The sequence below is a fragment of the Bos indicus genome, chromosome 8 (genome assembly GCF_029378745.1).
Source record: "Bos indicus isolate NIAB-ARS_2022 breed Sahiwal x Tharparkar chromosome 8, NIAB-ARS_B.indTharparkar_mat_pri_1.0, whole genome shotgun sequence".
Lineage (NCBI taxonomy): Eukaryota > Metazoa > Chordata > Mammalia > Artiodactyla > Bovidae > Bos > Bos indicus.
In genome coordinates, this window is record NC_091767.1 from 110,486,224 (window position 1) to 110,500,886 (window position 14,663).

The window sequence follows — 14,663 nt, forward strand, 5'->3', positions numbered from 1 at the left end:
TGCATTTCATTTCCGTTTAACGGACATTCACTCAGCGCTTATGAGGTCTAGGTCAAGTGCAGGACTTGGTGGGAAGCCGTGATGAGCAATAGAGCCCCTGCCCTCCAAGAGTTGATGAGCTGGGGAGGAGCAGTTACACCCGTGCAGTTACGAAGCAGTGACAGGCACGTCGCAGAGAGTTACAGATTCATCTCATGGGGATGTCTAGGGAAGACGCCTTCACAAGCAGGGGCGTGAAGTGAGCGCTAAGCAGCCCTCACGGGATGTGCTCTCAGGAGTGAGGGGACAGCCCACGAGGACGAGGAGCGTTGGGTCAGCCATGGCAGGTAACCTTGCGGGGCTTGAGGGTGGGATGGGAACAGTGAAAGGCAAAGTAGATTGGGGCCATGAATTTTTTTTTAAAGGGACTTCAAAATCCCTTACCCTTAATTACGTAGGCCTTGGGAAACTGCGGCTGTGTGTGCTATGATCAGAGCTCTAGTTTCGGAGGAGTAGTCTGGCAGAGTGTGAAGGCTAGACTTGCAGTGCGTGAGCTGCTCTGGTGGGGCTGTTTGAACTCATTCGGGTGCAGGATGGAGGAGGCTAGAGCAGAGGAGCTGGAGGAGAGGAGGGTTAAGGGGTGTCAGTGGGCACAGAGTGAAGGTTTGGCCTGAATGTGGGAAGGAAGGAGAGGCTCTCCTCCAGAGCTGAGAGCGACATCCTGCTGGAATCTGCTGACAGCCACAGTCAGGAGAAGCAGCCCTCACCCGCTGGGATCCCAGGGCCGTGTGGACTTCCTCAAAACCCCAAGAGCGGAATCTAAGATCCTCCTCCCAGACCTCTGAGGAAGCCAGACATCTTGGCACAGCCAGGGCCACAGGGGGAAGCAGCGCAAGTTAGAGCAGAGCCCGAGTCGGCTGAGGGCTTGGAGGGCCAACCTGCAACTGGGAAGGAGAAGGAGCGCAACGGTAGAGCTCTAAGGCCAGGCCTGGCCCCCAGCACCACAGGAGACGGAGCACAGGCAGCCTGGAAGGCACCTGCTTTCCATGATCTTACCAAAGGAAGAGAGACCACTAGGAAGGATGAGTACGGGAGCCAGGAGGCTGGCACACATGCAGGTTATATGACCATGTGACCACGTCTCACTTTTCCCTGTGAGAACGAGAATTATGATGTGGGAAGAGAAACCAGCTCTTTGTCGGCCTTGCTGTAGACTCTGATCTTTCTCCACATCAGCCTTTATTTCTAAGAGACGCTGTGCTCCTCTGTCATTTGTCTAGGTTTCCAGCCACAGCTCCCAGGCCACGAAGGACTCTGGTGTCGGGCTGAAGTACGCAGCCTCGACTCCTATTAGAAAACCACAGCAGGACGGGAGGGAAGACGGCGCCCCTCAAGCTGCCTCCGGATACTGGGTGTATTCTCCCATCAGGAGCGGCTTACATAAATCGTTTTCAAATAAAGGTAAGTCAGATCACATCCCGGAAGTTGCATTTCTCTTGCCTGGTTAATGACTTTTGGTCCCCTGAAATCCATAAAGTACAGTCCAGTCTCTCAGCCTGCTCGGGAGCCCTCTGTGACCTGGCCGTGGCCAGTGGCCCCTTGCCTCCCTTCCTGTCCCTCTCCCGCCTGTCAGCCACACCCAGCTGCATGCTGTGTTTCTCACACCTCCATGTTTGAAGCCCTCTGTTCGGAACATTCTACTTCCTTTCTCTCCCAAACTGTTCCTCCGTGCCCACTGACACCCCGTGACTTCAGCAAGACGCAGGTCCTCGAGCAGCACTCTTCTGCTGGACCTTCGTCCTCTCTGCCTTACCCAGGCGTGCTGAGCAGCTCACCTGTGCTCCTGGAGCGTGGCAGTTTACACCCTCGTCTCGGGGCGTTAATTACCAACTGAAGTGAAGTGTTGCGAGTCTGTCTTCCAGAGCCCCAGAGGAAAGAGTCTGACCTGGGGTAAATCCCGGCTCTTTCACTAAGTAGCTGTGTCATTCTAGGCAAATTATTTAGCTGCTCTCGGAGAAGGCAGTGGCACCCCACTCCAGTACTCTTGCCTGGGAAATCCCAGGGACGGAGGAGCCTGGTGGGCTGCAGTCCATGGGGTCGCTGAGGGTGGAACATGACTGGGCGACTTCACTTTCGCTTTTCACTTTTGTGCATTGGAGAAGGAAATGGCAACCCACTCCAGTGTTCTTGCCTGGAGAATCCCAGGGACGGCGGGGCCTGGTGGGCTGCCGTCTATGGGGTCGCACAGAGTCAGACACGACTGAAGCGACTTGGCAGCAGTAGCAGCAGCAGTAGAGTGTTAATCTGTAAAATGGGAATATTGCATTCTGCGAATTTGTTCATTCAGGAAGTGGAGTGCCGGCTGTGTGCTCGGTCATCAGTGGCACACACAGCTAGTTCTTGCTTCCTGGAGAGATGAGTGAGCAAAGCCCCGAGAGAGGCTGTGCCCGGATGTTGGAGCTGTGGGTCTCGTAGTGCTTCTCTGCTGGCCTCCATGTAACACGGAGCAGGCACCCAAGTGTTGCTGAGTGATGAGTGAATGAAGACGGGAAAAAAGCAAACCAATGGATAGGTGTTGGAGAAACTCGGGTTCACCTGGTGGAAAGAATTGGAATCTCTGTCTTGATCTACTTTTCAAAACTGCTTTTGATGTTTTTTACAAAATTTTATTTTTGCATCTCTGATATCTCGGCCTGAATGCTGCTGTTCTCTGCTAAGTGTGTTTACCTAGTAAGCCACGGGAATAACACACGCTCCTGTGTTTCTGTTTGAAGATGCAGACAGTGGAGGAGAGAGCCGGGAGGAGAGCGAGCTGGATGACCACGATGACCGCCCATTTGTCCCTCCTCCTGGATACATGATGTACACCGTGTTCCCTGACGGCTCTCCTGTGCCACAGGGCATGGCCCTCTACGCACCGCCGCCTCCCTTGCCCAACAATAGCCGACCTCTTAGCCCTGGCACTGTTGTGTATGGCCCGCCCCCTGCTGGTGCCCCCATTGTGTACGGGCCCCCACCGCCCAGCTTCTCCGTCCCCCTCATCCCAGTGGGCGTGCTGCACTGCAACGTCCCGGAGCACCATGCCTTAGTAAGTGGGGAGGTGCGCGAACCCGGTCCACACGGCCTCCCTGGAGCCACCCCAGAGCCCGCGTCCCAGAAGTGTGCTTGTAAGGCGGATGGTCAGAACCCAGCGAACGTTCTCTTATTAAAATACTGTTCTGGTCAGAAGTTAGGTGCCAGATCACTTTGTGGACCTAATTTAACCATTTTATAACAAAAATGCTTTCAGCCCAGAAATTAGCCATTTTTAAAGAAGGCTTCTTATGCCTGTTCTTGTTGACAAGCACTGTGTGAGTGTGTGTGTAGGCGTGTGCTTGCTCAGTCACCGTGGTTGTGTACGTACCTGCCTGTACGTGGGCGCACACGTGTAGACGTGTGTTCACGTGTAAACACGTGTAACAGCAGCACACAGTGAGGCTTTGCTGGGGATCACCCCTTGGTGGTGAGATTAATGATGATTCTTTCTTTCTCTTCACAGTTCTCTTCTTCTTGCGCCCATAATTTTGTGTTCTGTTTTTCCTACTTCATGTTACAAGCATTTTTCCCATGGTTTTCATAGACATTTTTAAGCAGTATTTTAATGACTGCATAACACTTCTTTATTTGCAGGCAGTGTAGTTCATTTAACTTAGTATAAATTTTACCGTATTTCATATTTTTCCTCTAGGCTAAATTCTAGAAATGAATCCTTCCTAGTCCCTAGCTTACTTTTCAAGATTTTGGCACTAAAGAAATAAAATGCATTACAAGTACCTCCTTCTAACTCAGGATACCTGGATCCTGATGTTTTCCGAGCTCTTGATTTTTTTCCTTTTCCTCTCAGCAAACTGAGAGGAAGGTAAAGGATTCTAGTACCTGGGTGTGAAGCCACCAGTCCAATTTTAATCGGTCAACCTAGTTTCAGAGCTGTAGCTGTTTACATGGTTACAAATGGTCGTTACTCCTGTTAGCCTGCGGTGCCTCAGCGCATGCTGGCTTTGTAACAGTTCTGTTGGCTCAGCATCTGTTGATCTCGTAACTGGCTCTTCTACCCTCAGCTAGTACCCAGCTGTCATATGGCTCCCAGGTGTGCCTTTATATCTCCTGTGTTTGTACATTACTTCTTCGGCTTAGATTTTTCCTATTTCATTTGTTCTTCAAAACCAAGCAAAGCACCCCTTCCTCTAAGTAGCCTTCTCAGCCCACTGCCCTCCCATGTGTCCAGAGGAGGGGGTGACGTGTACGTCTGTGTCTCTGTCAGATGCTGAACTCTGGGACCAGACAGTACCCGCAGGAGGTGCCTGCTGACTGTTTATCAGGCAGCCATAGCTGGACTGGTGGAAGAGTCGTAGAATCTCTTGGTCCATCCATTTCATCTATGATTTGTGAAGACATTGGCTTGACTTAATTTTTCTTTTCAAACTGAAGTCTTAGGAAGCTGCCACTATTTTCAGGGCATAGATATCACTTTAACCACAGTTCATTTCAGTTTGGAGCAGGAAAAAGGGGAAATGACCTCGTGATATTTCAGTATTGCGTTTTTTTCTTTATTAGGAGAATGAGGTTTCTAGATTGGAAGACATAATACAGCATTTAAAATCAAAGAAGCAGGAACAGAGGATGAGAGTATCCAAGCGGCAGTCTGAGAAAGAAATAGAAGAACTGCATCATAATATTGATGAACTTTTGCAAGAGAAGAAAGGCTTAGAGCATGAAGTAGAAGAATTACATAGAACCATCCAGAAACATCAACAGCGAAAGTAATTATTAGCCATTTTATTTTTATGATTCAGATGAATTAGTTCATTAAGGTAACCAAAATCAGTGTTGTCCCGTAGCACTTTCTGTGTTCTTGGGAATGTTCTAGATCTGTCCCGTCCGGAACAGTAGCCTTAGCCATGTGTGGTTATTGAGCACTTGAAATGTGGCTGATGAAACTGGGAAACAGAACTGAATTTAAATTAATTTAATAGCCACATGGTGATTTCTAAGTTCTCGTGGCCGATAATCCACATCAGCGTCTCCTGTGGTCGCTCTTGGAGAATGGCCATCCCTCCCCGTTATCCTGGCTGCAGGCTTGCTGGTGTCCTCACCACTCCCCTTTCCCTCCACTCCCCTAGGCGTCCAGCTGCTCTCCCAGCCCGCTGACGCTGTGCACGAAGGGCGGTTCCGCTGGCGCCCTTCCTTCATCTTCGCTGCCCTGGCCTTGAGGCACTCTTATCCTGTCAGGTTCTCCAGGTCTAGTCTCTTCCGCTCTGCCCCTCCCTCGACGTGGCTGCACACCTGGCCGTGCGTGCTCCCACCAGCGGACATGCTGCTCTCCAGGGCCTGAACCCTGCCTCTCTCTCATCTTTCTCTCCCCATACAGTGTTTGTTCTGGCCCTGCGCCCTGCGTACTTGGTTGCAGTTTCCCTGAGCACCACCTTTTCTCCTGCCTCCCCAGCTTTGCATGCACTGTTCTTTGCCTGCAGTGGCTTCCCAACCTGCCCCGCACAATTCCAGTGTGTCTCTCCAGGTGAAGGTCAGGGATCCCCTCTGATATAAGAGGCTTCTCATCTCAGGCTCCCACAATTAAGAGTTGGCAGCATGGGGCGTAGTGCTGCTCATACTGTGTTGTAAGGTACCCAGGCGGGCAGGCGGGCAGGCACAGGGCCTCCCTCTCTGTGCCCCAGTGTCTGGCATAGCGCTCATTAGCCAATGCAGTATCTGCTGCACGGGTCAGTTACACAGAAGCCCATCTTCTGCACTAGACCATGAATTACGACAGTTCCTCAGTTTTTGTCCATTTAGCCAGACTGGCCCGTGTGCCAGGGATGGAGGAAGACCTGTGGAGGACCTTGAGGTGGGTAAGATACGGTCCCTGCCTTCTAGGAGCAAATGCAAGAGTGACTTAGAGACCTGGCCGGAAAGAGCGAGGGCTGCCAAGAGAAGGGTGGGCCTAGGTGTTTGAAGGCTTACAGGATGGTTGTTTCATTTTTGTAGGTGTACATGAGGGGGTGAAGTTTTTGAGGGGGATGTAGGCCAGTGGGACAGCCACTTCTTTTCCTAGTTATAAAAATAAATTATCATTTGGGGGAATTTGGATAACACAAAAATGGTCAAAGAAAAAAGTAAGAATTGTCTGTATTCATTTAAAGACAAACTGTTAACATGTTAAGTTTATTTTCATGTTTTTCTGTATAGATAGTCCCATTTTCAAGCAATTTTGACTTTAGCCTTGTGTTACTAAGTCCTGTGTTATGCTTTTTGATTTGTCAGATATCATCACCATAATTTTACTCTGGCAGAAATGTAGAATAATTTTGAGGGAAATGGATGGTTGTCTTGGGAGTGGCTTGCTTTATTTTTATACCACAGAAGAGGTGAAGTTATCAGCATTGTCTTGACTAAGTGCTGATTAAAAAAAAAATCTTTATATTTAAAAGGACAAAACAGCAGCATCATACATTATACATATTATTCACTGATTGTCAGCAATATGCCACGTCGAGTAAAAATATGGTAACATAACCTTAAACTTAGGTATACTTAGACCTTGAACCAAGGTAAACATAGAGCTTGAGCTTAATCAGATGTAGCTGTCTGTCCCATCCCTTCTCGTATTAGAAAGTCACCGTGCATCTTTTTATCACTAGGCTATAGGTGTTAATATGGTCACATTTAAAATCTCTGTGTGTGTGTGTGAATTTTTTTAGAGACTTCATTGATGGAAATGTTGAGAGTCTTATGAATGAGCTAGAAATAGAAAAATCACTCAAGCACCATGAAGATATTGTAGATGAAATTGAGTGCATCGAGAAGACTCTCCTGAAACGTCGAGCAGAGCTCAGGGAGGCTGACCGACTGCTGGCGGAAGCCGAGAGTGAACTTTCATGCACAACAGAGAAAGTATGTGCTGTGTGCTTGGATGGAGGTGGCTTACTGTCATCAGCAGGATGGGTTAGAAAGAGAACGTGTAAGAGCGCAGTCTTCAGAGTCAGGCTGCACTCTGCTGGTTAAGGAGCTTCGAGGATTTGGGCAAGTCACTTACGTCTCCGAGCTTTGCTTTCCTCAACTGTAAACTCAGGCTACGAAAATCTAAGCTGGGGAGCTTCCCTGGTGGTCCATTGGTTAAGAATCCGCCTTCCAGGGCAGGGAACACAGGTTCGATCCTGATCAGGGAACTAAGATCCAACATGCTGCGTGGCAACTAAGCCCGCACGCTGCGACTGCTGAACCTCTGAAGACCCAGCACAGCAAAAACAGCCAGCCTAGGCCGTCCAGTGTGAGTGAGATGAAGTAGGATACTTAAAGCTCCTGAAAGTCGTTTAGTTCCTAACAGACCCCACCTCCTTATCCTGTGTGTTTTAAAAGTTACTTGGGCTGTAATGTTTATTAAACGGGTTACTCTTATAGTCTTAGAAAATAACAGTGCACCTCACAGTCAGACTCTTAGTTTATTCTCCAAGTTGATAGTTGATACAAAATCAAGTATTTTTTGGCCTGAAGTAATATTCTTGAGACTTAAATACAGAGTAATTTGGGGAGGGAAAGGAACTGCCTCTTATTGAGCCTGTTAGGCCACATGTTGCCTGTTTTATAAATACCTCTTCGTTTAACTTTCCTGGCAACCCTGTTAGATGGTCACAGATGTAACTCACAGAGCCTGGTCTAGCCTGTGGTCACACAGCTGAAGTCCTGCCTCACCAAAAGAGCTTTTTAGCTAGATGGGAATTCCAGGATTAAAAAAAAAGTCCCTTTTCCATATGGGGCACCTCAGGAACTACTATTTTTATATTATTGTTTCAACATGAACCAATTTGAATGAATAGAAATCTGTTACCCAGGAGCTGAAACGAAGGATTTATGTAAGTAATTCTGAGTGGTGGCTTTATAAGAATGGAAAAATGTCCCCATCTTCTTGGGGGACATTTTTCCATTCTTCTGTCATATGGTAGATCACTGGGAGAGCAAATAGGTGTGAGCAGGACCAGAGAAAAATCTGTTGGTGGTGTATAAAAGATTACTGAGACCGGTAGTTGGCAGAGAGAGGAAGTGAACCTAGGTTCAGGCTAATAAGCTTCTCCTCCTTCATCCTCCCGAAATGACTCAGGGAGGCAGCTTGCTCCAGAGGAAGAGGAAGGAGAAAGTGCTGCAAGGAATGTGCCAGACTTGTTAAAACCTGACATACACGGAGATAAAAAACTGCTGGAGACATGCTGGCTTTCCGTAGTGGGTCACGAGTTTTGTCCAGTGGTTTGCTGATGAATCTGGTCGAAACTGGCCGTCCAAAGTGGAAAGAAGTGTGGTGAAATATTTAGCACTTCGGGAGCCAGCCAAACCCTGTTGCATCCACACAGAGTATTTACTAGATGAGTGTCACATATAGACATCTCTGACTTGAGTGCAACGGCAATACAAAGTGTTTCCGCTCAACAGTGAGTCACTGCTCAACCAAGTTCTAACGATACTCTGCTTTTGGATTTCTCATGACATTGTTTTTAAGCCTCTTATTTTAGACAGAAAAAGAAACCAAGCTGATAGGGAAAAAAAAAATGCTATTTTTGCCAAATCTTGTATAGGAAGGTTTTGAAATACTTCAGAAGTATTAAATATTTGATTCCCGGTCATAATTAAATTATCCTTAGAGTAATGGAATTTTACTTAAGATAATATCGAGAGCAAAGGCAGAGTCTCTAGGGACTCCCACGGTCTGGTGGTTAAGAATCCACCTGCCAGTGTGTGAGACTCCGGCGCAGTCCATGGCCCGGGAGGCTTCCACGTGCCGCAAAGCAACCAGCCTGTGCGCCACAGCTGCTGAGCCCGAGCTCCGGTGCCCGTGCTTCGAAACAAGAGAAGCCACTGCAGTGAGAAGCCTGCAGCTGCGACTGGAGAGCAGCCCCCCTCACCGTGACTAGAGAAAGCTCACGTGCAGCAGGGAACACCAGCTCAGCCAGAAATAAACTAGTAAATGTATTGAAAGAAAAATCTCTGTGGAGGGAATCTTGGTAAAATAACGTCTTTGCCACTTAAATGGGTAGCTATTTGTTCACTTTTTTCTTCTCTTTTTAAATTTTTTTTTGGGGGGGGTGGTTGTTTTGGTTTAGATAATTTTTAATTGAAAAAAATAACAATACTACTGATTATTTTTAAATAGAAGATCATCTACCATCTCACCACCCTCAAATTACAATGTTTAAGTTTGCAAAGCCTTTCTCTTTGTTGACAAGATACAGCTTTGTATGGTCACTCTTAGAGTGCTTGTACCCCTTTGAATTTATTTTTTTCAGCTAACATTTTATCATTAACGTTCTTCCATGTTACTACCTTGTCATCTTATTTTAAAGACTACACAGTATTGCATTGTGTTGATGCATTATCAGTTAATTCAGTTATTTGTCAAGTCTTACGTTATCTCAGTATGCAATGAGCAGTTTTATATAGCAGTTCTTCTGAATTCTTTTCTGAGAACTGGCGGGTCCAAGTGAATGAACATTTTTATCACTCTTTCTGTATTGCTGCTTTCCAAGAGTTGTGCCAATTTACAGTAGCAACAGTTGTAAGAGAATATTGCAGCTGACTTGCTTTTAATGACAGTTTCTTTTCTAGACGAAAAATGCTGTTGAAAAGTTCACTGATGCCAAGAGGAATTTGTTGCAAACTGAGAAAGATGCTGAGGAGTTAGAAAGGAGAGCTCAGGAAACAGCTGTTAGCCTTGTCAAGGCTGATCAGCAGCTCAGGTAGGCAGACGCACTCGGCCACCGATATACCCAGTGAGATGAATGGGAGGCTTGAGTCTAAGAGGATGGTAATTGCTTTAGGATAAATAACACGTCAAGTCTAAGGAGTCTGGGGGAAATAAAGCGATGTGTTTCAGATTGTTGCAGGCGGACACAAAGGATTTGGAGCAGCACAGAACCGAGCAAGAAGAAATCTTGAAAGAGATAAACAAAGTTGTTGCAGCAAAAGACTCAGACTTCCAGTGTTTAAACACGAAGAAGGAAAAACTAACAGAAGAGTAAGTACGGCCTCTGCCCGGCTTCGCAGGCTTGCGCTGGGTGGGGGCTCCTGGGGCTCGGTCTCCCTGCCGATTTGCTCTGGTACTGCTGGCGCTTTGTAGGCTGCAGAAGCTGCAGAAAGACATCGAGACGGCAGTGCGCACTGAGGATCACCACCTGCAGGTCCTGAGAGAGTCGGAGGCCCTCCTGCAGGCCAAGAGAGCGGAGCTGGACAAGCTGAGGAGCCAGGTATGCAGCAGCCGCCTTGAAAACCAGTTCATGCTGCTGGGAAGCCTCCATTCATGTTGCGATTATAAAAATGATATGTGTCTGATTGTAGAAGAGACTGGCAAATACATAGTAAAGTACGAATGAGGCCATATATCTTAGCGGATAAGAATAGAGCCCAACCCGAATTTGAATCTCCTCAATACAATATCTTATTGAATGAGTGAGTCTCAAAACATGATCTGTTCTGAGATCATTTATGTTAAATGTGTGTATAAATATTTGTGTTTGAATTTTTAGTCTCTGCCAAAGTACAAACATGGTCATCTGATGAAGGAGGGTAGTGAATGTTGTCTGTTTTCTTCCTTTCACGTGTCTGCATTTTCTGCTTTTCTGTAACTGAATATGTATTGCCCTTAAAATTGTAAGTTTTAAATTTACAAAACGAGTAAATTTCTTACATCCCTGCCTAACTCTCATTGCCAGGGTGGTGTCAGTTGGAATGGAGTACAGGTAGGGCAGTGCCAGGGTGCTGTCAGTTGGAATGAAGTACATGTAGGGCAGTGCCAGGGTGGTGTCAGTTGGAATGAAGGATAGGTAGGGAGGTTCTTTGAAAACCGTAACTCGAGGGATGGTCGAGGGACGGTTCTCATGTTCCTGTTTTGCTGTGATTTGAGTGAGCTCAGGGCCTTTATCAGGCGTTTCATGCCTGCGTTCCCCAGCCCGGCCCCCTGACTCTTGCAGCTAAGATAACTAAAGTTAGAGTACCACCTCCGCACAGCATTCGGCTGGACGAAGTGTTCTCCATCTCAGCACTTTTGTCAAGCTACGTATTCCTTCCCTCTCTTTAATGCAGGTAACGGGTCAGCAGCAGGAGATGGCTGTCTTGGACAGACAGCTGGGGCATAAGAAGGAGGAGCTGCATCTACTCCAGGGAAGCATGGTCCAGGCCAGAGCTGACCTCCAGGAAGCGCTGAGGCTGGGAGAAACTGAAGTAACTGAGAAGTGCAACCACATCAGGGTATGTCTCGCAGTAGTGTTTAAGAGTCCTGTAGTTCTGTAGCTTTATTTTGAGATATTTTCGTTGGTTCCCCCCAAGATGCAAATATGAATCCCCGAATCTCACCGCCCCTGTCCCGTCAGCTTGGTGGTCTCTAGCCGCGTTGGGGCTGCTGTGTGCAGCTGGCCTTCCATGTTTTCTGGACGTGCCGAGGTTTTCTGTTTTCTGCCTCTGTGTTTCCCATGCTGTTTCTTCAGGAATCCCTTCCTGGGAATGCCCGGATCTGACCTAGTTGCATAGTTCAGCTTCACGCCACTAAGGGGCTTCCCCAGCTTTTCCTGGAAGTGATTTATCTTGCTTCTGAGTTTGGTGACGCTCTACACTTTTCCTACAGAACCTTAGCCTTTCTTGATCATGTTTCTGTTCCCGGCCTTACTTCCCCAAAAGGTGCTAACAGCCCCTTGAGGGCAGGAGATGGATCTGAATCAGCCTTTTCTCTCTGTAACATACAGCCTTGCCCATAGTAATAACTGCATATACATTTTAAATGTAGATATTATATTACTTTTTTACTTGTATTATACTAGAATATGTTAGTGTAAATACAGTGCTATTCTTAATGTAAAACACAAAGATGAGCTTGTTTTCAAATGATAATTTATATGCGGGACAGTTAATAACAGAATTGATTTTATTTTATTTTATTTTTTTTTTTAATGGCCATCACTTTTATTTTTTATTTGTTCAATATTTTTTGTTTATTCTTACTTAATGTATTTGTGGGAAGTGGGGGGATTGCTTTTATTTTTTTATTGGCAAAACTAATACAATTATGTAAAGTTTAAAAATAAAATTAACAGAATTGATTTTAAAGTATTTTCTATTCATAACTTGGTAGAGGTGGGTTGACTTTTTTCTGTTTTTTTTTTTCTTTGCATAGGAACTAAAAGGTCTTCTGGAAGAACTGAGTTTTCAGAAAGGAGAACTGAATGTCCAGATTAGTGAGAAAAAAAATCAACTTTCACTTTTAAAGCAAGAAATTGAAAAAGAGGAAGAAAATCTTCAGGTAGTTTTAGGGCAGATGTCTAAACATAAAACTGGTAAGTTTAAAGTTTAACCTTATTTCTAATCAAAGGAAAGCAGATTATAAATGAAATATTTAAATTGACTGAAAGCAGAATTTTCATTGCTACCAGAGTGTGATGAAAGAAGACCACTTATAGGCTATTGATTGAATTATAAAATGAAACAACCTCCCAGTGTCTTAAACTCTTAAAATACACAGCTGTTAAACTTACTAGGTAGCTATTTCTATTTATCTAGAGAGGGCAAGCTCCAGTACTCTTGCCAGGAAAATCCCATGGATGGAGGAGCCTGGTAGGCAGCAGTCCATGGGGTCGCTAAGAGTCGGACACCACTGAGCAAATTCACTTTCACTTTTCACTTCCATGCATGGGAGAAGGAAATGGCAACCCACTCCAGTGTTCTTGCCTGGAGAATCCCAGGGACGGGGGAGCTGGTGGGCTTCTGTCTACGGGGTCGCACAGAGTCAGACACAACTGAAGCGACTTAGCAGCAGCAGAGAGGGCAAGCATTTATGCACATCACAGCAATATTTATTTCTCTTTTTCAATTTTATTAAGAAATAAGCCTTAATTTCCTTGTTTTACAAATTAAGCTGAGTTACTTACAGTAGAATTTATAATGACAAAATTTGGAAACGACCAATTTAAAAACCATAGTTTAACATTTAATGGCATGCAAAAATACTGATAAAAGAAGAGTGAAAAAAATAGATAAAAACTAAGCATTGAATGTCGTCTTAATCTGTTTTAAAATATGTGCGTATGGGGACCCCTGGCAGTCAGTGACTAAGCCTCGTCTCCCAGTGCAGAGGCTGCACGTTTGGTCCTGGTCGGGGAGCTAAGGTGCCTCACAGCTGAAAAACCAAAACATAAACTAGAAGCAATGTTGCAGCAAATTCAATAAAGACTTTAAAAATGGTCCACATCAAAAAAAACTTAAAAAAAAGAAGGCTGTTGAAGTCTCAAGTGAACTGAAAGTCACTCAGTCGCGTCCGACTCTGCGACCCCATACACTGTGTAGCCTGCCAGTTTCCTCTGTTGATGGAACTCTCCAAGCAAGAATATTAGAGTGGGTTGCCATTCCCTTCTCCAGGGGATCTTCCTGACCCAGGGATTGAGCCTAGGTCTCCCACAATGCAGGCAGATTTTTTTACAGTCTGAGCCACCAAAATATTAAAAAATTAAAGTATGTGTGTGGGGTGTGTATATGCCCGCACAAAAGCTTCTGGAAGGAAATTATCAAAGTGCTATTGCAGTAGTGATCATCTTTGGATGGTAGGATAATGATGGGTTTTAATTTTTTTCTTTTATACTTTTTTCAAAATTTCTGTAATGAACAAATATTCTTATAATCAGAAAAATAGTTAATATTTAGAAATCTATATTTCAGAGGACAAAAGAATTGATATGTAAATTTCAGCTGATACAGTTTGAAGTTTTTGTTTGATTTAAATTCTTTTAGGTAGGGTAAGTTCTTTTAGAACTAGATCTTTTTTGAATATGTGTTTAAATTTTTCCAGCAATTTAATGTTTAGCAGTACTTTTAAAGGATTTTTTTCGCTCAAAATGCAATTAATTAGTTCCATTAATTCAGCACAACAAATATGTATTTTATTACCTATTTTTATATCAGCCAATAGCATTATTTTCTGTTTATTTTGTAAATGTTTCCGCATTCAATTAATAGCCTGGACCATGCTTTGTTTCTCTTAGAACTTAAGAATATTCTGGACATGTTGCAACTTGAAAACAATGAGCTGCAAGCTTTGAAGCTACAGCATGAGCAAAAGATGTCTGAGTTAGAGAAGACTCAGGTTGACGTGCTGGAGGTAATACACACAGGCATTTTACTGGGAGCAAACCACTCGGTCTCCATTTGTACAGCTGAGTCCTCTTTTCTCTTCTTTAGGAGAAACTGCAGTTGGAGAATTTGCAGCAGACAGCCCTGCGACAGAAAGGGGAGATGGAGTGGCAGAAGCAGGTCTTAGAGAGGGACAAGCGCGAGACTGAGCGGGTAACTGCTGAGGCCCGAGCGTCGCGGCTGTGTGTTGAATCTTTGTGCAAACAAAAGGAAGATCTCGAGGAGAAATGTGACAGCTGGGAGAGGAAGCTGGCACAGACCAAACGGTGAGAGCAGGAGCAAATAAGCTTGCAAGGCCCCTTCTGGAAGGCTAAAGCATTATAAACACACTATTTTAAAAATTGGAAAAGACAAAAAAAAATACAAAATACACCACAAACTCAATATCACAGTACAATTCACCAGTAGCATTTTGGGATGAATTTTCCTTTTAGGCTTTTTTTCCCTCCCTTAAAGCACTTTTTTTTAATAACTTGTGATTTAAGTAAAATAAT

The 14,663-nt window shown here is 45.1% G+C and overlaps 1 protein-coding gene across 9 annotated transcripts in view; it reads left to right on the top strand.

Moving 5' to 3' along the window:
- Nucleotides 1-14,663, top strand: part of CNTRL (centriolin) — a 90,119-nt gene that overhangs the window by 55,445 nt on the left and 20,011 nt on the right. For all 9 annotated transcript variants that reach the window (XM_070795400.1, XM_070795399.1, XM_070795403.1 and 6 more), the window contains 11 exons: nt 1,260-1,440; nt 2,754-3,067; nt 4,573-4,778; nt 6,714-6,906; nt 9,607-9,737; nt 9,875-10,015; nt 10,118-10,244; nt 11,080-11,244; nt 12,164-12,323; nt 14,022-14,137; nt 14,218-14,435. In XM_070795400.1, coding sequence (XP_070651501.1) covers nt 1,260-1,440; nt 2,754-3,067; nt 4,573-4,778; nt 6,714-6,906; nt 9,607-9,737; nt 9,875-10,015; nt 10,118-10,244; nt 11,080-11,244; nt 12,164-12,323; nt 14,022-14,137; nt 14,218-14,435 — 1,952 coding nt within the window. The remainder of the gene's footprint in view (nt 1-1,259; nt 1,441-2,753; nt 3,068-4,572; nt 4,779-6,713; nt 6,907-9,606; nt 9,738-9,874; nt 10,016-10,117; nt 10,245-11,079; nt 11,245-12,163; nt 12,324-14,021; nt 14,138-14,217; nt 14,436-14,663) is intronic.